This window comes from Nyctereutes procyonoides, unplaced genomic scaffold (genome assembly GCF_905146905.1).
Source record: "Nyctereutes procyonoides isolate TBG_1078 unplaced genomic scaffold, NYPRO_anot_genome, whole genome shotgun sequence".
In the NCBI taxonomy this organism is placed as follows: domain Eukaryota; kingdom Metazoa; phylum Chordata; class Mammalia; order Carnivora; family Canidae; genus Nyctereutes; species Nyctereutes procyonoides.
The window spans coordinates 56,269,695-56,288,809 of NW_026575131.1; the positions used below are offsets into that span (position 1 = coordinate 56,269,695).

Here is a 19,115-nt window from a genome sequence, read left to right on the forward strand (position 1 = left end):
AGGGCCCCGCTGGGGTGCTTTGCTTTGGGAGGCCCTGGGCCTGCTTTGCTGGGTGGCCTCGTCCTGAGAAAGGTGATCTTCACAGCGAGCCAGGTCGACTGAGCACCTACTGTGTGTGACAAGCTCTGTGCAGGGAATAAAAAAGCCCGAATCCCTGCCTCGTGCAGCTGACATGCAGCTGACGTTATTCTAGTGGAGACAATAAACACACACAGGAAAATATAAAGACAGAGATGTTCCTTTAAAGTAGAGAAAGAGAACAAATGGATATCGGGCTAGTTTAGGGAGGCCCAAGGTAGCCTATGGGAGGAAGTGATGTCACCTGAGCCGAGACCTGCAGGAAGTGAGGGATGGGCCAGGTGATTTCCACAGGAAGCACCTCCCAGGCTGCAGGCACAGCCCATGCAAAGGCCCTGGGGCAGGACTGGGCCTGGTGTGTTGGAGGAACAGCGAAGGGGCCCCTTGTGGCTGGAGCAGGGTGAGCAAGGGGGACAGATAGAGGAGGGGGTACAGAGAGGGGACTGGGTGGTCGTGTGGGGCCTTGGGGACCGCGAGGAGGACTTTGGGTCTCACTGAAAGAACATGAGGGTGCTCTCTTCAACAGCACATAGGCGGAAATTGGAACGATACAGAAGAGATTCGCATGGTCTCTGCACAAGGAAGTCACACAAATTCATGCAATGTTCCATGTTTTTAAGAATTTAAGCCAAAAATTACAGATTTCTCCATTTTTCACTAAACAGGCAATTGAAACGCATGGTATAATGAAATGGACAGAACAACTATTCTATTTATTTAGTTTCCCATCTATGAGAATCTCACGATAAAGTCATAGCTATTGAGGCGCCTGGGTGGCTCAGTAGTTGAGCGCCTGCCTTTGGCCCAGGGTGTGACCCCGGGGTCCCGGGATCAAGTCCCGCATCGGGCTCCCCTAGGGAGCCTGCTTCTTCCCTCTGCCTGTGGCTCTGCCTCTCTCTGTGTCTCTCATGAATAAACAAAATCTTAAAAAAAAAAAAAAAAAAAAAAAAAACTTGATGCCTGAAGAAAGTGCCTCACTCAAAATTGCACTTACCCTAGTCCCGGCCCTGCCAGAATTAAATAGAGAAGTCACAATGAGGCCTCGTTGAGAAGGTGACCTTTAAGCCAAGCCTGGAAAAAAAGGAAAGAATTAGTCAAAATGGCATTTGGTGAATGCCTATTGGAGCAGAAGAAGTAGCCCATGCAAAGGCCCTGGGGCGTGGACCGGGGCCTGGTGTGTCGGAGGAACAGTAAGGAGGCCCCATTGGCTGTAGCAGAGGGAGCAGAGGGAAGAGGAGGGGAGGACAGGGAGGGGATGGCGAGCTCCAGCAGGACCTTGGGGGCCCCAGGGAGGACCTGGGCTTTCACCTCAGGGAGGGCTGTGGCCCCAGGAAAGACAGGATTTGAGTCAACTTTTTAAAGCCCATTGGCTCTGCAAGCGGAGGGATTTTCAGCCTCCCCCATCAGCGCCATAAACCTCCTCCTAGAATCCCACCTGACACACAGTAGGTGCGGCAGGTATTCCCCGCGGGAGGGCACCAGCCGCGGCTCCCTTCTGGGGGAGGGCCGGGGGTGTGAGGGGCAGGGTAGGACTCTCACACCGCCCCAGAGGCTCAGACCCGGAGCCGGACCGCTGTGCCCCCACCCGGCGCTCGGCTGGGTGGTCACCTGTCTCCTCCCCAACCTGTGATTAAGGCCGGCAGCCCATCCATCACGCCCAGGCCGTGCCCGGCTCTGCCCACGGGGCCCGGCGCATCCGTAAGCAGCAGCCTGCCAGGTGCTCTGGTCTCAGAGGCCACGTCCACGAGCCAGGTCCCTGCCCCCACCTGCTCCCGTGTGCGACCCTGAGATCCCCGGGCAAGCGGGCAGCGGAGACCCCAGGATGTGGCCTAGAGTCGGGGACGGTGGGAGCCGAGGGGTGCGCAGTGGCACCTCCCCACCGCGAGATCCTCGAAAGCCCCACCACCCACCCCAATTAATTATAGAGTCGGGACTGTTGGTCTGGGACTGCGGCCTGCTCCCCGCCTGGCCCCCACCCTCCGCTCCTGCCGGGGGGGCCCAGCCCAGGCCGACCCTGTCCACCCCACCTCCCGGCCTCCCACCTGGCCTTCCTCCATTCCGACAACCAGGCTTCCACCTGGCCGACTCTCTGTGCTTAGAGCTTCTCAGCTGGGGACGATTCGCGCCCCCCCACCCCCACCCCGGGGACACTTGTAGGAGTCTGCACACGCTGCTGCTTGTCAAGCCTGGGCAGGGAGGCGCTCCTGGCACCGAGCAGGCGGGGGGCTGGAGATGCTGCTCGAGCTCCCCACGGTGCCCGGGGCAGGCCCTCTCGCAGGGAATGAGCCGGGCCAGAACGGTCAAGAGCGCAGAGGCTGACGGAGAAACGCTGCTCTGAAACCTCCCAAGGCTCCCCGGTGCCCTCCGTGTAAAATGCCAACCTCTCCGTCTGGAACTCAGGGGCCTGCTTCCTCAGGCCTCCTGGCCACCTCTGGTCTATCCCACCGTGCCTGCCTTCATGCCCCACCTGGAGGGGCAGTGTCACATCATGGGGCAAGGCCCAACTACCTGACTTGACACCCGGGCCCTGCCACCTTCAAGCTGTGAGATTTTGGCCAGGTCACTTCGCCTCATGGTGCCTTGATGTCCTCATCTTCAAACGGCTCTATTACCTAAGGCTAAAATCCTTAAAGCAGAGCCTGGCATGTGGTAAAAACACACACAGCTCGGTTGCTTGATTTTACTCACGGTCTGGGACACAATGCTGGGCCTCTGTGCCTGCTGAAGGGCCCGGCCCTGACCCCACTGGACGGCGGGGGCTCCTGAGTCCAGCTCCGCCCCTGCCCGCCAAGCCTGGGGTCTGCTAAAAATGAGAGTGCGTGGCCCCAAATGCCTGAATACTGGGAACTGCCTACCTAGCTCAGGCTCAGACGCGGGTGGCTTCCCAGGAGAAAGAGGGTCTGGCGTGTGGCTCCTGCTGTCCCAAAGGACCAGGCACTAGAAGGACGGGCCCTGCTCTCGGTCTAATGCTCTGTTGTCAACATCTTGAAATTCCTAAATTCCTACCAATTTTCAACAAGAGATCCTGCGTTTTCATTTTTCCTTGACCCAAAATTCTATAGCCCATCTACATCGGGGACTCTGATATGATTTGTGGGGTCTGTGTGTTCCGGAACCCGATAGGAACATTGAAGAACCTTCCAAAAATGGGTTCCTTTTTTCTTATAGCACGGGACAAGGGGGACCCACATTATCCTTACTCATCTCTAGCGTCTTTATGTAACACACTAATATTCTGCTCATCACGAATTCTTTTGGGATGGATTTTTATTTTTAAAGAACATTAAAGTAGTATTTATCTTGAAGGAATTTTTTTTTCTGGGGGGGGGGGAAGAGGGGAGGGCAGAGGAAGCCTTAAATTTTGCTTATTTATCTCATATTCGTCTGGCCTTCCATCTGCCCAGGAAAGGTGTCTGGGGTCCTAAGTCTCCGTTTTGCAGACGGGGAAAACCCAAGGCCCAGAGAAGTCACAGATATCCGGGGAGGCAAGCGGCATAGTCGATAATGACAGCGATGGTGGTGGTAATTAAGAGACTGTATTTAGCACTTGCCGGGCTAACCGGGCATTAGTTCACCAACTTCTTTGGGGCCTGTTCTCCACATGGCAGCAAGAGTGATCCTATCAGAATCCCAGTTGGCGGGGCCTTCAGGGGGTCGCGGCCTCCTGCCTCGGAGAGCCTCCCTTGGAGTAAAACCCCCCACCGCCCTCAAGGCCCTGCACCATCTGTCATGCCGCCAGCCCCGGCTACAGAATTCACATGGCCCAGTGCAGGACAAAACTGTGGGACCCCGGGACAGCCCCTGTGGTGCAGCAGCTTAGCAACGCCTGCAGCCCGGGGTGTGATCTTAGAGTCCAGGGATGGTGTCCGACGACGTAGGGCTCCCTGTGTGGAGCCTGCTCTGCCTGTGACTCTGCCTCTCTCTCTCTCTCTCTCTCTGAATAAATAAAAAATAAAATCTTAAAAAAAAAAATTGTGGGACCCCTTGTTGGAAAACTATTAGGAATTTCCAGACCAGCTCAGCAGGTCATGAACCCGGCACAGGCCCTTCAGAGCACAGGCCTCCAGTGGGAACCAAGGTGTGAAGCTGCCGGCCCTGCCTCCCTGCGCGGCCCGCAGTGCTAGGCTGGGCCTGCCTCAGGGCCCTTGCACTTGCTACTCCTGCCTCCCCCCCCCCCACCCTCCACCAGGGCTGTCTCTCACTTTCAGGTCCTCTGCGGTTGAGGAGGCCTCTCTGACCTTCCTCTGTTTCAAATCGCACTTTCCTGGCCCTCCCCGCTGGCTCATTTGCCCCCTAGCTGGGGGTTGGGTCTGTCTCCTGCCATCTCCACCAGGCCGGGATTTTGCACACGCGCGCGCGCGCGCACACACCCCCCGCACCCCCGCCCCCACCCCAGGGCCCGAGCGGGGCCCGCACACAGTAGGCCCGCGGTGCGCGCGGGTGGCGGCGGCGGGGTCAGCGCGGCCTCCCCGCAGAGCAGCCGGCCCGCGGGCCAAGGTTACGGAGCACGTCCCTGGCACGCGTCCAGGTCGCGCCACGACGCAGCCGGCGGTGTAGACGGGGGCGGCGGGCCCTCCGCGGCCGCGCGGGGACACCGAGGCCCGCGGCCGGCCGGCCACCCTCCGGGAGGGGCCGCGGCGGGGCGGGGCGCCGAGCCCAAGGTCACCGCGCCGGCCGGCGGGAGGCGGGCTGGGTGGGGATCCGCAGGCCTCCCGGGCGCGCGCCCCCCTCGGCGGCGCGCACGGGGCCCGGGAAGCAGCGGCGGCGGCGGCGGCGGCGGCGGCGGCGGCGGCGGCGGCAGCAGGTGGAGCCGGAGCCTCCGCGAGCCGAGGCCGCGGCCAGTGCCGGCGCCGCCGCCATTAGACAATAGGAGCGGCGGCCGGGCGTGCGGGGAGGCGGGCGGCGGGGAGGGGCGGGGAGGGGCGCCGGGCGCGCAGGAAGCGGGGCCCGGGGCGCGCCGGGGCCGGGCGCGCGGGGAGGGGGCGCAGGAAGCGGGCGAGGCCGGGCGCGGGAGGCGGCGGCGGCGGCGGCCCCGGGAGCTGCCGATCGGCGCCGGGACAAAGGCGCGGCCGCCCGGCGCCCCGAGCCGCCCGAGCCGCCCGAGCCGCCCGAGCCGGGGCGCACGACCGGGGCGCAGCCCGCGCCCCCCGCCGCGACTGACATGATGTTTCCACAAAGCAGGCATTCGGTAAGCGGGGCCCGACGGCCCGGCGCCCCCACCCCGGTCGGGGCCCCGCATCCCCGCGCCGCGCCCCCCCGCCCAGGCCGCGCCCCGCGCCCTCCCCGGTCGGCGCCCGGCACCCGGGGTCCCGGCCTGGCCGTCGCCCTCCCCGCTCCCGGCCGGGCCGCCCCCCATGCCCAGCTCCCCGCTCGGCGCCTCCCCCGACTCCGGCGCGGGGCCCAGCGCTGCTCCCCCGCCCCCACCGCCCGGGCTCCCCGGCCCCCGCAGGTCCCGGTCCCTCCCCCCGCGCCCGGCCCGGATCCCCCCTAGCTCCCAGGCCCGGTCCCCTCCGGCTCCCGGCCCGGATTCCCCCTCCCCCCGGCCCCCGGGGCAGGCTCCCCCCCCCCCAGCCAGGCCGGGCCTCGGGCGGCCTTGGCCTCGGGCCTGGGGCACCCCGGGAGCCCCGCCGGGCCCCGCGAGCTCCGGGGCTGGTCTGGAGGCCCGGGGTGAGGGGGGACCCGAGGCGCACCCCTCCCGGAAGAACGCGGCCGGGCGGGAGGGTGCTGGGAATCTGGGGCGGAGGACCCCCCCGGGTGCTCTCGGGCGCCGGGAGAGGCCCCCTCCCCTAGGGGACTTTCGGGGGAGGCCGGGCACCCCCACCAACTTGGGGAGGGGGCCTCCAGGACGCCGCCCCCCCGCAGAGGCAGTTGGAGGCCCCCGGGTTGCACCCCCCTCCCGCGCTTCCGAGGGGCGGTAGAGGGCGCGCGCCGCCCCCCGCCGAGGGCGGACCTGCTAACGCACCCCCACAGCCTGGGGGTGGCGGGGAGCGCGGCGGCCCCGGGCGCACCCACCCCCTCGCCTTCCCCCGGGAGAGGCGGGGGCAGGAAGCGAGGGCGGGGGCCGCGCCAGGGGCTGTAAACACGGGCCCGGGAAGTGGGGCGGGGGGGGGGGGGGGGGCGCTGCAGCTGCGCCTGCCCCGGGGGTCACCCCGCCCCGCGGGGCCCTGACCCGGCCGCCCCCTCCCCGCAGGGCTCCTCTCACCTACCCCAGCAACTCAAATTCACCACCTCGGACTCCTGCGACCGCATCAAAGACGAGTTTCAGCTGCTGCAGGCTCAGTACCACAGGTGAGCTGGGGGCCAGAGGCGCGGGCGGTGGGGGGGGGGTGGAGGCCCCCCAGGCCTGGGGGGGGGGTGGTTACTGCTTTATACACCTACTTGAAGAAATGGAGGCCGAAAGCGCCCTGGAACCGGGTAGGCCCTGTCCTGAGCACTTTCCGGATATTAAACTCGTAGATTTCAAGACAACCCATTTCACTGGTAAGAAGCCTGAGGCACAGAAAGTTAGATTATTTGTCCAGAGACTGGGGCTGTGTGGCTTCAGAGGCCGTCTCCCCACCCCCACCGCAATCCCCCGCGTGGATAAAAGACCTCCCAAGGAGCCGGGTGGAGGATGGACCCCCACCCCGGAAAGAAAACATTCCGCAGCCTGTTAGGTCTCTTCTCTGCTTAGTTTTGGGGAAGGAGTTCCTGGCTCCCAACAAGACTCTCCGAGGAGGCTCTTCCTCCAGAATTTAACGTTCTTGCGCCGTAAAGGGCAAGTGCAGCATGGGGTTGGGGGGGGGGGGGACCGGTGCTGTCTTTGTCTCATGCTTTAAGAACTTCAAGCCCAGAGAGGGCAGAGATTTCCTGGGGATGCACAGCACTGAGACCAGGCCGAGATGTGCCTGTAATCTCTGGGTTGGGGAACGCAGATTCTCAAGGCTGTTGGGGGGCGGGGGGCTTTGCCTGGGAATCGGGCCGGAGTCCTCCGTCACGGTCGCAGACCCCAGCAGCTCTCTAGGCCTGTTGGCCTGCGCAGACAGGTTCCAAGACAGATTCTGGGTTTTAAGAAAGAAAAATAGCGAGATCCAGATCTGTAGATAGATTTTTAAAAAAAAAAAATCTCACCTTTCAGGGCGACTTTCCTCACTCCCCATGTGCTAGATGCTGAACCGATGTCCTCTTGTAGCATTTACCCCCTGTGGGTCTCTTAATTGTGCCCATTTCTCAGACAAGGAAACTGAGGCACTGGCAGTTGAAGGCAGGCCCCAGGAACTTTGTGGTCCATGATGTGGAGCGGTTAGGGCCTGGGCTGGGCAGGCCTGGGTTCTCGGAGCCCCTCCAGAGCGCCCCCCGCTTCGTAGTGAGCCCTGGGGCCTGACAACCCCAGAGCCAGGGGTCAGAGGGCCGTCACAGGGCTGTGTGTCCTCAGCTAAGCCCGACCCCCTCTCTGAACCTTGGGGTCTGCACCCAGTGGACCTGGGCTTCTCTCTGGACTGTGAGGGGTCCTCCCATGGGGTGGGTACACACAGGAGTTGCCAGACCCTCAAACAGGGCCAGAAATTCAGAGTTTGGCGTGAAATTGCCTGATTGTTTTTTTTTCCCCCCAATGGTATCCGCAAATAACGTTTTTTAAGGAAAGAGGGAGAAAAAACACGTGGGGCCCATAGCCACAGGCACAGTGGTGGACCCGTCGTAAGCACTTTGGTGGAGCAAAGACGCCAGGCCCCTGGGATGACTGACCAGAAGGTCAAGCACGTATCAGGTGCTTCCTCTATACCAGGCGCTGTTCTAGAAGCTTCTCTGGTCTTCATCCACTTCCTTTTCTCAGCACCCCCACCCTGGGAGGTCCGTCCCTACAGATGCAGAGACCAGGCCCAGAGAGGTGGAGGGGTTTGCCTAGAGCCACACAGCAGCGAGGTGGCGGGCCTGAACCCCGAAGCCACCGCATGTAGCTGGGGTCTGCGCCCGCGGCTTTCTAGGTCTCTCTCTGCCCTCCCCCTTGGGGCGGGGGGGACTTTGGGAGGTGCCCGGAGCCCGTCCCCGCGGCGGGGGCCTGAGAGAGGCCAGCGGCTCGCCATCTGTTACCCAACAGTGGACTCTTCCCCGCTAGTGAAATCAAGGCCGGGCCCCCTCGGATACCCCTCGGTGAGCCGGGCCCAGGGCCCCGCCAGCCCGCCCTCCGCCCTCTCCGGCCGCTGTGGCTTCTGGTCCTTCGTCCCCGGCTGGATAGTTTTCCCCAGTGGCTCCGACTGTGGCCTCCGAAGCCAGCTTTCCGGGGCTGTGTGACCTTGAGCCGGTTACTCAACCTCTCTGGGCATCCGTTGCATCATCCTTGAAATGAGGATGACGCTCGTATCACTGATCTCATCGAGCGTCTGGAGCGCGGAGAAGTTTCTCGGAGTCCCTGGCTGACCCGGCGTGTTTGCTCGACTCTGCTTATCTGTGTTATTCCCCGTTACTCTCTCGGCCACCAGAGCCACAAGGCTGATTGCAGGATCCCCGGTTTACACTTAGGGAGCCTGAGGGCACACACGTCCCCTCCCCTCCCCGCCCCATCTTCACAGAGGGGGACGCGGCCTTCTCCCCGCACAACAGGGGGCTCAGCCCGCCCCCCCCCCATCTTGTTCTTTTCCAGCCTGAAGCTCGAATGTGACAAGCTGGCCAGCGAGAAGTCCGAGATGCAGCGTCATTATGTGATGGTAAGTAAGCTGGCCCTGGGCGGCGGGCAGGGCAGGGGGCGCGGGGTGACCCTGGACCCTCCTCCACCCGCCCTGGCAGCTGCCTGCACCCTGGCCACCTCCTTGGGATGGACGAGGATCGGGGTCCGCGCTCCATTCAGCCGGCCCCGGGGCCTGGCCCAGGCCGCCTCGCTGGCCTGGCCGCCCGCCCAGCCAGTGGCCCAGGTGCCAAACCACCGGGTTGCAGCCCGGGCCTGCCAGGTCCCCCGGCTGTCCTTGGCAGCAGAGGAGGCCGCTGCTGTGGAAGCCAAAGCCAGGAACTGACTGGGGGAGCGGCCGGATCCCTCCCTGCCCCCACAGGCCCAGCGGTTAACCCCTCCCTGCCTGAGCTTCAGCAGGAGGACTGGGGGTGGGGGGGGGGAAGCCGGGCAGGAAGCTGACATCCTGGGAGGGGGAGGGAAGGGGTGACACTACATTCTTTGCCTGACATTTGAGATCCTGCCTGGATCCATCCCCGCCAGGTGGCAGTCCCTACATCTAAAAGCCCCCCTCCTTGGCCCAGCCCAGAGCCCAGCTCTCCCAGGCTTGGCTGGGCACTGACCCTCCTGGCCCTAGAGGGATAGGGAGGGGGCGAGAGAGAGCCACGGGGGACTGGGGGATTCCCGAGGGGGGGCTCACTGCCCCAAGCGGGGGCACTGCAGCTCGGGTCTTGAAGAATGAGTAGGAGCTTGCTGGACAGAGAAGAAGAAACCACGGAAAGTCCTGGGGATGAACTTGGCTGCCCCTGCCCCACCCCCAGGGATGATGGGGAGCCACGAGGGGGTTTAGAGGAGGGAGGAGGCAGGGTCAGATCTGGGGCGTGAGGGGGTGCTGCTGACCCCAGAGTCAGACCCAGCAGGCTTTGTTTATCCTGGTTATTTATACCCAGGAAGGCCAACTTCCCTGGAGTCTGGGGCCACCCGCAGACAAGACACATAAAGATAAAAGATTAGGCGCCCTGGAATGTATGTGTGCCGAGAGGGGGCTGGATAATTACTCCAGAAGCCAGGGGAGCCTGGCCAGGCTGGGGCCAGGCTGGGGCCCTGACACTTCCCCAGCTCCCCGCAAGTGGCCCCATGAGGGGCCAAGACCCTGCTCCCGCATGCGCGCCCCACCTGCCCTCGTCCTCCCCCGCTGTGCGTCCCATCCTTGGCCCACCCCATTTCTCTCTCTGTCTCCCCACCACGCAGTACTACGAGATGTCCTACGGCTTGAACATCGAGATGCACAAGCAGGTAGGCCACCACCCCAGGCAGGTGGGCCCGCCCCTTGGTGACCCCCAGGTCTACCCCCCTATCCTGTTACCTTCCACACCCCTCTCCCCGTTCTTCCTCCGGCCTCCCCCAAACTACCACCCCCACCTGGCTGACTCCTGTGGGAGGGGGTGACACGCCAGCACACTGAGAACCCCCAGACTGCCCCTCGCCCTCTGGCCCCCTGAGGTTGGCCAATATCAGGGATGTCCTAAGAACTGTGCTGTGGGCCACCCTCTCCCCCATGCTGGGTGGCATCTTCCCAGGGCCACCCAGTCCCCGAGCCTGGACTCCCGGTTGGTCCCAGAGCCCACCTTTGCCGCCGACTGGGTGCCCATAGGCTTGAGGTGCTGATGCGACCCGGGGCCCAGTTGGGCTCCTCTCAGCCAGAGCCCCGCCGGCTACTGGGGCTGGTCTGCACCTGCCCCTGCCGCCTCCCCGCCGCCTCCCCTGCACTGAAGCCTCTGTGTGTTGCAGGCCGAGATCGTCAAGAGGCTGAATGGGATTTGTGCCCAGGTCCTACCCTACCTTTCCCAAGAGGTGAGTGGCACCCCTGGGGCTAAAGGGAGGAGGAGGTGGTTGGGCCATGAACTTGCCCGGGCCTCCCCCCACCCCGACCCCCACCCACGGCCCTCTGGGGCAGCAGCTGCTGGGTGCCCAGGGCACACGCCTCCCCTCTCTGGACCTCCCAGACACAGAAGATCCGCAGATCGGAGGAACCCCAGGGGCACAGGCCAGTACAGGGAGGGGCCTCACCCTGCTGTGGAATTCCCAGCCTGAGTGAGTCATTTCGTGGGTGAAGACGTCAGATAAGCCAAAGGCTGCACCAAGGATTTTATTTTTCCCTTTCTTGCTTCTGCCTTTTTCCCTCCTGAGATCTGTGTGCCAGGCCCCTGGGGGCCGCCTCAGGCCAGAAACCAGGGGCCGCATGTTCGGGGAGGGCACTTACACACACACGTGCACACAGAGGCAGGCGTGCACGGGCGCAACACAGATAGATGAGGCTCGCACGTGCACCTGCAGACACAGGTCTGCACGCACATGAACGCAGGGACGCGTGGACACGCGCCCTGGGGAACCACGCACTGAGCTCTTGCTTTGGCTTTTTGTTTTTTGTTTTTTAAGATTTTATTTATTTATTTCTGAGAGACACAGGCAGAGGGAAAAGCAGGCTCCCTGCGGGGAGCCCAGTGTGGGACTCGACCCTGGAACCCCAGGGTCACCACCTGAGCCGATGGCAGATGCTCAACCATTGAGCCAACCAGGCATCCCGGCTTTTTGGGGTTTTAAGACTGTTGGTGTGAGGCCCATTCCATTACCAGAGCCATTCCTGCCCTCTGCCAGGCTTCCTGTCCATAATTTATCATTTCCTCTTGAATTCCTGACCGTGTCTTGGGGCCCTTTGGGTAACCTGCTTGCCCAGAGATAATTCCAGAAGGATACTATGAAAACCCTAGAGAAGGGGATTCTTGGGGCTCTGATAGACCTAGACTTGTGCTTTCCTTTCATGACAGGAGCTTCTTGGCAGGAAAGGCAAAAAGGGAAACTGATGGATTCTAGCATTGGATGGCGGGAGAGACAGACTTTCAGGGAGTGCTCAGGTGTGGGAGGGATTGCCCTGAACCCAGAATCCACTGGGCCCTCCCCAGTTGTAGAAGGAGAGGATCTTGGGTTAGCAGATCTCAGAGGCACAGGCTGCAGGCTCTTAGGATCAGGACTTCTCTGTATGGTTGGCCAGGTTGTGCACTGTTCATTAACTCCTTTGCACATGGCATTGAATAGGTCATCGTCCGGGGTTTTTCTCAGACTCCCCTAATGGCATTTTCTTCAGTATCTGGCACCAATCCCCTTGGGTCTTCTTGAATCTGTCATTTGTCCCCATTTTCCAGAGGAAGAGACTGGGGCTTGGTGAACAGAAGCGGCCGGAGGGAGGGGTTTTTCCGGGGCAGGGAGGGTGGCTCCTCTTGGGCTCTGTGCCCCAAACCAGCACAGAGATCAGGGCACAGCACCTGGCTCCTCTCTCTCTACCCCATCCCCCTTCCAGCACCAGCAGCAGGTCTTGGGAGCCATTGAGAGGGCTAAGCAGGTCACCGCTCCCGAGCTGAACTCCATCATCCGAGTACGTCTGGGCCTTGGGTGGGCCTTGGGTGGGCCTTGGGTGGGCAGGGTCCCCAGGCAGCTAATGCTTCCCTCCATCTGCCCTGCAGCAGCAGCTCCAAGCCCATCAGCTGTCCCAGCTGCAGGCCCTGGCCCTGCCCCTGACCCCACTGCCCGTGGGGCTGCAGCCGCCCTCGCTGCCTGCCGTCAGCGCCGGCACCGGCCTCCTCTCGCTCTCTGCGCTGGGCTCCCAGGCCCATCTCTCCAAGGAAGACAAGAACGGGCACGACGGTGACACCCACCAGGAGGATGACGGCGAGAAGTCGGATTAGCGGGTGGCGGGGTGGGGAGGGTGGGGGGGCGAGGGGACGCAGACACGGAGAGAGAGGAACATTTAGCGCAAGACACAGTGTAGCTCGGGATTGGCTGAACTCGGTAGTATTTATGGTAGCCGCCTGCTGGGGTCCTAGCCCTGCCTGTGTGCCGCCCCTAGCTTCTCACACCCCCGGCTCCAGCCTCCCTCCTCCTCCTCCTTCTCCCCTCCTCCACCCCCCCCTGCAGCCGGATGGGCCAATACCTGCCCATTCCACCCGGGAGGTAAACTGAGGCCTGGAGGCGCACAGGGGAGGCCAGGCCTGAAGACAGCAGAGCCTCCAGAAGCCCAGCACCCCCCGCACCTCCCCGCCCGCGCCCGCCAGGCCCCTCAGGGCGCGCCCCCAGCCTCCCACCCTGGCACTGCATGCAAACACCACGCTAGCTGCCCCTTCCCGCCCTGGGCACCCCGCGTCCCTCCCCCCTCACTCCCCTCCTCCTCGAGGCTAGTTCCAGAGCCCACGCCCACCGGTCCTCTCCCTGCCCGCAGGAGAGGGGGAGGAGAGAGGGAGCCTAGCCAGGCGCAGGGGTGGGGGCGGGCGGGCGTCCCAGAATTCCCTTTCTCCCCTTCCCCAATAAAGATGAGGGTACTCAAGTTGTCTTGGTTTTTATTTTATTTTTTTCCTTTTTCCAGTACACTAGCTTGTCTTTTAAGAAAAGGGATATTTAAAAAAAAAAAAAAGAAAAAAAGGACAGAAAAATGTTTTAAAAAAACAAGCAACACCCACACCTGTGTCTGTATATAGCCTTTTAGACTTGTCAGCTTTTGTTGTGTAGAGTCGTTTGATCGCTGCGCAGAGAAGGGAGACTGCTGTACCGAGGGTGGGCTTAGCTGTGCCTTTCAAATAAAGATGTGAGAAGGTTGGTTGCCTTGTTCCTGCCTCTGTGTTGTGGGCTGCCGCGGTGCCCCCTTCCCAGGGGAGGAGGGGGCTTCCCTCGTGGCTGAGCTCCCTCCTCCTGACGGGACGGATCCGGAGAGTCCCCGTGGGGGGCGGTGGGGGGTCTGGCCTGTCCCTGTAGTCTGTCTCCCGAACTGATGCCCAGACCGGAGGGGCAGCTGGAGGCTCTGGGTCACACAGCCCGGCCCAGGGGCCTGAAGCGGAGCAGACCCGGCTTCCCGTCCCCAGGCCACAGGGCTCCTCGGTGCCATTCTTTTCCCTTAGAGACCAGACTTTGAGCCCACAGGACCCACGCCCACTGCATCCCCACGCTGCCCGTTTGGCCAGATCAGAGAACACACAGCGCCCCCCCCCCCCAGCTGAACCGGACCCTCCGAGGACCTGTCCAAGACATCCCTGCCACGCCCCAGCTGGACCACCCAGGGAACCCCAAGGGAAGGCTATCAAGAGGCCTCCGGCTGCCCACCCAGGGAACGGGGCAAGGCTGAGGATGAGGCAGGGCGGGCAGTGTAGAATGCAGACCCTAAGGGACCCGGGCACCCAGGGGACTTCTGGCTCCGAGAAACTCCCACCTGCCCCCCCAATCCAGTGGGTTCCCAGGTTGGACCACGGGCACAGGGAGGGGGGTTGGGGTGGACTCCTTACCTCTGGGGAAGTGGCTCAGGTCCCCGAGGAAAGAGAGGCCGAGGGGGGCACGTGACCCAGTGGTCCCACCAGCCGCCTGCTGTGCCCCAGCCGTCCACCACCGCAGCCGGAGCACCTCCAGAAATGCCAGCGTGCTGGGGTCCCTCCCTGCCTACCAGTCATCCTTGTGCCGAAAGCCCAAACTTGCCCAGGATACTGGGAGAGCGTAAACCCTTTGCAGCGCCAGTTGTCACAGCTACTTGGAAGGCTACCTGGGCCCCACCTCGCGATTCCCCGGCTCCTGGATCTGTGTCCCGGCAGACTGGCCATCACCGCCGGGCCACTGCCCCCACAAAGACAGAACGAGGGCGTTCAGAGCTGCTGTCCCCAGTCACCGCTTCCCCGGACTGGAAACCACAGCAGAACAGACAAGCCGTGCCCGAATCGTGCCTGGAACACGATGCAGCCGCGAAGAAGAGCGAGGCCCGGCTCCACCGACACCGCCCCCCGCATCTCGCGCACCTTTTAACAAGGCAAGCCGGGTACAAACGCGTAAATACCGAACAGTCCCATTTCTACCAAGAACAAAGTCAAGGGATCCCTGGGTGGCTCAGCGGTGGAGCGTCTGCCTTGGGCCCGGGGATCGGAGTCCCACATCGGGCTCCCCACAGGGTGCTTCTCCCTCTGCCTGTGTCTCTGCCTCTCTCTGTCTCTCATGAATAAATAAAATATTAAAAGAAAAAAAAGAACAAAGTCAAGCCCAGGTGACCTACAGTGGTAGGTGTCATGGGGGTAACCTTGGCAGGGAGGTGGGCCACAGGGGGACTTCTAACGGGGCTGCCCATGTTTCATTTCTTAACTGGGGGGCTCAGGACGCGAGTGTGCACTTTGCAATCATCAACTTGTTCGCTTACAATCTGTGCGCTCTTTTGTGTGTTACAATTCACGATTTTTAAAAAATCCTGAAAAAATAGGTTTTGGGGGCCTCCATGGCAGCTGGTCCTGCTACCGAGCCTCCCAGTTATCCCTCTTCAGCAGGCTGCAGCCAGACTGCAGCATCTTGCTGTTCCTTTGCCTAGAGGCCTTTGCACATGCTGTTCCCTCTGTCTGGAACCCTGTTCTTTTTTCCCCCTCCTCCCCAGGGTTGTAATCCTCCGAGACTTCCAGATATCCCTTTTGTCCCCTGACCCTCCCCCAAAGCAGGACTCTGGGGCCCCTCCACCCGGGTCCCGCACAGACAACATATTAATATGTCACATGATGGTTCCAGGAAAATGGTTAGTCTCCAGCCTCGATTTATTTATTTATGTATTATTAATTTATTTCCAGCCTCTATTTAAATCCTGGCTCTTGCTCTCATGGCTGGAGAGTGTAGACGGAGCAGCTCCACCCCCGTGGATCCTGGATCCCCCATCTGTAAAATGGGTAGGATCTCAGAACAAACCTCGTTATGAAGATCGTATTATTTAATCGGCAGAAATGCTTACGGCTCTGGCCACATTCATTCATTCATCTATTGAGACCTCCGAGCCCCCCGGGACACAGAAGACATAAATCCCTGCCCTCTGGCTGGAAAAGACAGATAACCAGGAAAATAGAGAGTGTGTCAGCACGTGTGTGTGGATAGGGAGCGAGGCCCGGCAGGGATGGAGGGTTGGTGGCAGGATTTTCTCTTTCTTTTTTTTTTTTTTTTCTTAATTGGCTCATAGGAGCAACTTAATAAATGTTAGCACATTTATTGAGGGCCGACCTGGGTTGCCACCGTCTCAGACCCTAACGGGAGATTTGAGGCAAGTGAAGTCACTTGTCTGATGTCACTTTCTGGGAAATCGGTGGGAGAATTAGCAGGGAGCCTGCGAGGGCCCGGGCTGTCAGCTGATGCTGTGATTCCTGATGCCGCTGGCAGACGAAGGGCGCCGTGGGAGGGGGGTCACGACCCGACACCCCCAAACCAGGGGGCTCCTCCGGAGAGGGGCGCCCTGCCCAGCCACGGGGGTGGGCTCTGCGCCCTCGGGGTCTCGCTCTGGGGCTCGGGCCCCCCAGTCCCGCTGCAGGGCTGGTTCCCCCCACCTGGGGAGGGGCCAGGAGCCCCTCGGGCGGGGCGCGGTGCGGGGGCGGCCCCGGGGGTGGCGACCGCGGCCGCGGAGCCGGGCGGGCGCAGGGACGGCCTCCGGAGCCCCCTCCCCGCCGCGGCCTCCCGCGCTTAACGACCGCGCCGCCGGCGACCTCGGCTAATTGATCCGCTAATGGGCCCCGCGCCGCGGCCGCGCCTAATGAGGCGGGAGGAGGGGGCGGGGGCGGCGGGAGGGCGCAGGGGGGCCCCGGAGAGCGGCGCGGAGGGGGGGAGGGGGCGCGGGAGGGGAGGGGGGAGGGGGAGCGCGAGGAGGAAGCCCGGGGGTGGAAGGAGGGGGGAGGAGGGCGGAGATGGAGGGAGGGGGCGGGCGGAGCGCGGGGGGCACCGCGGGGAGGGGGCGGGAGCCGAGGGGGAGGGGCGATGCCCCCGGACGTGAGGACCGGGAGCGGCGGGGTGCCGCCCCCATCTGACCCCCCGACCCCCTCTCAGCATCCCTGCAGGGGAGCCCCCTGCGCCCTCGCCCAAGGCCCCGCCTTCCCCTACCACTCCCCTTTCACGCACAGGCTTCTCAGCTGGGGGATCTGCGAGCATCAGGGGTGTGCGCCCCCCACACACTCTGCTCCTCGATTTCCTGTCCCTACAGTGGTCCTAATGTCCTCCGTGTTGGAGAATCCCGGCCGCCCCTGTCCCCCTAGGCCCCTCCGTACCTCCGGGGACTCCTAGGTCTGAGAGCCCCCAGCCCCAGAGAGCCAGCCCTCCTCCCCCAGGGGGAGCTGGAACTCCGGGCCTGACACCGTCCAGCCGGGCCGGGTACACCCGTGGTTCAGTCTTGGGGGGGAAACAGAAAGAGGCCCTGCTGCCAAGGCTGGTGGAGCCTGGGACCTGGAAATGATGTCACGGGCCCATTCTGCAGACAGCAAAACTGCAGCACATTGTTGGGGCCACAGAACGAGGCAGGTGGGACCCTCGGGCTGCAGTAAAGGGGCTCACAGCCCCACAAGGAGCCACCGGAAATAATCAGGAAGGCCAAGCAAGTCACAGGGGTGACAAATCATCAACAGCCACGATGTGAACATCTGTCACGGCCCCAGTCTTGGCCAAGGGTTTGGACTAGTCTAATTCATTAAAATATATATATATATATATATATATATATATTCATTTTTATTATTATGTTTATTCATTTTTACCCCCAGCGTGGGGCTCGAACCCCCTACCCCCAGAGGTCAAGAGTCACGTGCTCTTTGGACTGAGCCAGCCAGGCGCCTCATCTCTGTTACTTCTTGAAAATACCTTGTGAAGGGAGGACCATTTTGCAGATAAAGAAACTGAGGCTCAGGACAGGTAGTGACTTGCCCAAGAGCTTCACAGCCGGGAACCTGGATCCTGAGGCAGGGAGGTCCCATCCACAGGGTCCAGGATCCTCGCCATTGTGTCTAAGAGAAAGAGAGAGCTTCTGGGAGCCAGTGCTGGGGGGGGGGGGGGCTTCAAGGATGGGGTGGCCAGCAGGTCAGGGGCCAGCAGGAGGGGCTGGGCTGAGGAGGGTGGGGGGGCGGTGAGAGTGCTCCTTGAGGGCCCCCCTTCCCGTGGAGGCCTCCATCCCAACAGTTCTTGGCCTCTTCCCCATGCCTGGGGGCGGGTGAGCAACCCTGATGCCATCTCGGGGCCTTTGCCTCCGCCTGGAACACGCTGTCCCCAGAGCTGGGCACTCGCTGCCATCACCGCCATCAACACCCCCTCTCCCGCTTTATCTTCCGGCATCAATCACTGCTCACAACTTAAGTCCACAGATATTCCCTTGTTCTCCTTCTTCCCCTCACTCTGAGCTCCCTCCCGGACAAAAGGGATGGGGTCTGAGGCGGTGGCCGAGGCCCCAGGCTGAGAGGGTGCCGGGCACGCAGTAGGCAGGCAGGGGAGGCTCCGGGAGCCTCGGGCAGCGGCAGAGAAGGTGGCCCAGAGCCAGCCCCCAGGAGCCCCGACAGGTGTTGGTGCAGAGGAGGGGCTCAGGGGGCGCCTGGCCTTCCCATTTAGATGCTTCCCCACGTTGGGAGCTGCAGGAGGGGCCCATGCGCCCTACCCACCCACCCTCCAGGGACACCTCCCCCCCCCCAGGGTCCCTCCCAGATCCTAGCATTTCCCGTGTCTCCACCCTTGGCTCTGGATGTCCCAGAGTCTGTCTGTCTGTCTGTCTCTCTCTCTCTCTCTCTCTCTCTCTGCAGCCCCGCCCCCCACATCCTTCGAGGTCTTTCTAGATCTCTCCTCCCTATTCTCTCCCTCCTACTCTCCCCGTGTGACCCCCACCCACGCTCTGTGCCCCCTCCCTCCCATCGGAGCCTCCCCTTGCAGCCGCCCCCACCCTCCATCCCCCTCCACCTCCCCTCGCACAGGCCTCTCCCACCCACCCGGGCCCCTGGGCCAAGTTGCTGGGCGCCAGCCAGGCCTGGAAGCCGGCCCCTCCCCCGCCCTTGACCCTCCGCCCTCTCCCACCCCCTCTCTCCCGCCTCCGCCCCTTCCTCCTCCACCCCCTTCGCCCTCCCCCTCCTCCCCCTTCTCCCCCTCCTCCCCATCCCCAGCCCTGCCTCCTCCCCACACCCCTCTCCCCTTCACCCCTCCTCCTTCCCCGGCCTGAGGGAGAGGCGGGGCCGCTCCGGTGCCCTGCTGGGCCTGATCGGGCCTGTTGGGTAAGGGCTGACCCGCCCCCGTGGGGAATGGTGGGTTTCCCCGCCCTGGCGGCGGGTGGCCTGGCACTTGGTCTGCCCACCTGGGCGGCGGGGAGGGGGTGGACCGGGCCCTGAACGGGGCTAGCCCACCCCAAGCACCGGGGCTGTGTGACCTTGGGCAGGTCCTTAGGCGTCTCTAGACCTGGCCGTCTCCACTCCACGGCTCCCAAGCCAGATGGACTGGCCCAGGCATTTATTGGACGCCTGCTGTGTACTGGGCTCTGGGGTGGGTGCCCAGGGACCCAGGACAGAGCGCTTCTTGACCCTCATGGAGTCCACAGCATCCAGGGAAGACA

At 62.7% G+C, this 19,115-nt stretch overlaps 1 protein-coding gene and 1 non-coding gene across 2 annotated transcripts; both read left to right on the forward strand.

Annotated features, from left to right (window-relative positions):
* The first annotated feature begins 588 nt into the window (after positions 1-588).
* Positions 589-695, forward strand: LOC129522645 (U6 spliceosomal RNA). Its single transcript, XR_008666944.1, has one exon. It is a non-coding gene; the product is annotated as a U6 spliceosomal RNA (small nuclear RNA).
* A 4,407-nt stretch (positions 696-5,102) lies between these two features.
* TLE5 (TLE family member 5, transcriptional modulator) lies at positions 5,103-13,367 on the forward strand. Its single transcript, XM_055343197.1, has 7 exons — positions 5,103-5,266; positions 6,269-6,366; positions 8,699-8,762; positions 9,971-10,015; positions 10,511-10,573; positions 12,078-12,152; positions 12,241-13,367. Exons 1-7 carry the CDS (start codon positions 5,240-5,242, stop codon positions 12,460-12,462), a joined length of 594 nt encoding a protein of 197 aa, XP_055199172.1. The 5' UTR covers positions 5,103-5,239; the 3' UTR covers positions 12,463-13,367.
* The last annotated feature ends 5,748 nt before the right edge of the window (positions 13,368-19,115 follow it).

What these genes read in the sequence shown, in the direction of transcription:
- TLE5 (XM_055343197.1), top strand. Translation starts at nt 5,240, where the DNA reads ATGATGTTTCCACAAAGCAGGCATTCG. An exon ending in ACATCGAGATGCACAAGCAG is followed by an intron (nt 10,016 to 10,510) that starts GTAGGCCACCAC and finishes TGTGTGTTGCAG; the next exon opens with GCCGAGATCGTCAAGAGGCT. An exon ending in TACCCTACCTTTCCCAAGAG is followed by an intron (nt 10,574 to 12,077) that starts GTGAGTGGCACC and finishes TCCCCCTTCCAG; the next exon opens with CACCAGCAGCAGGTCTTGGG.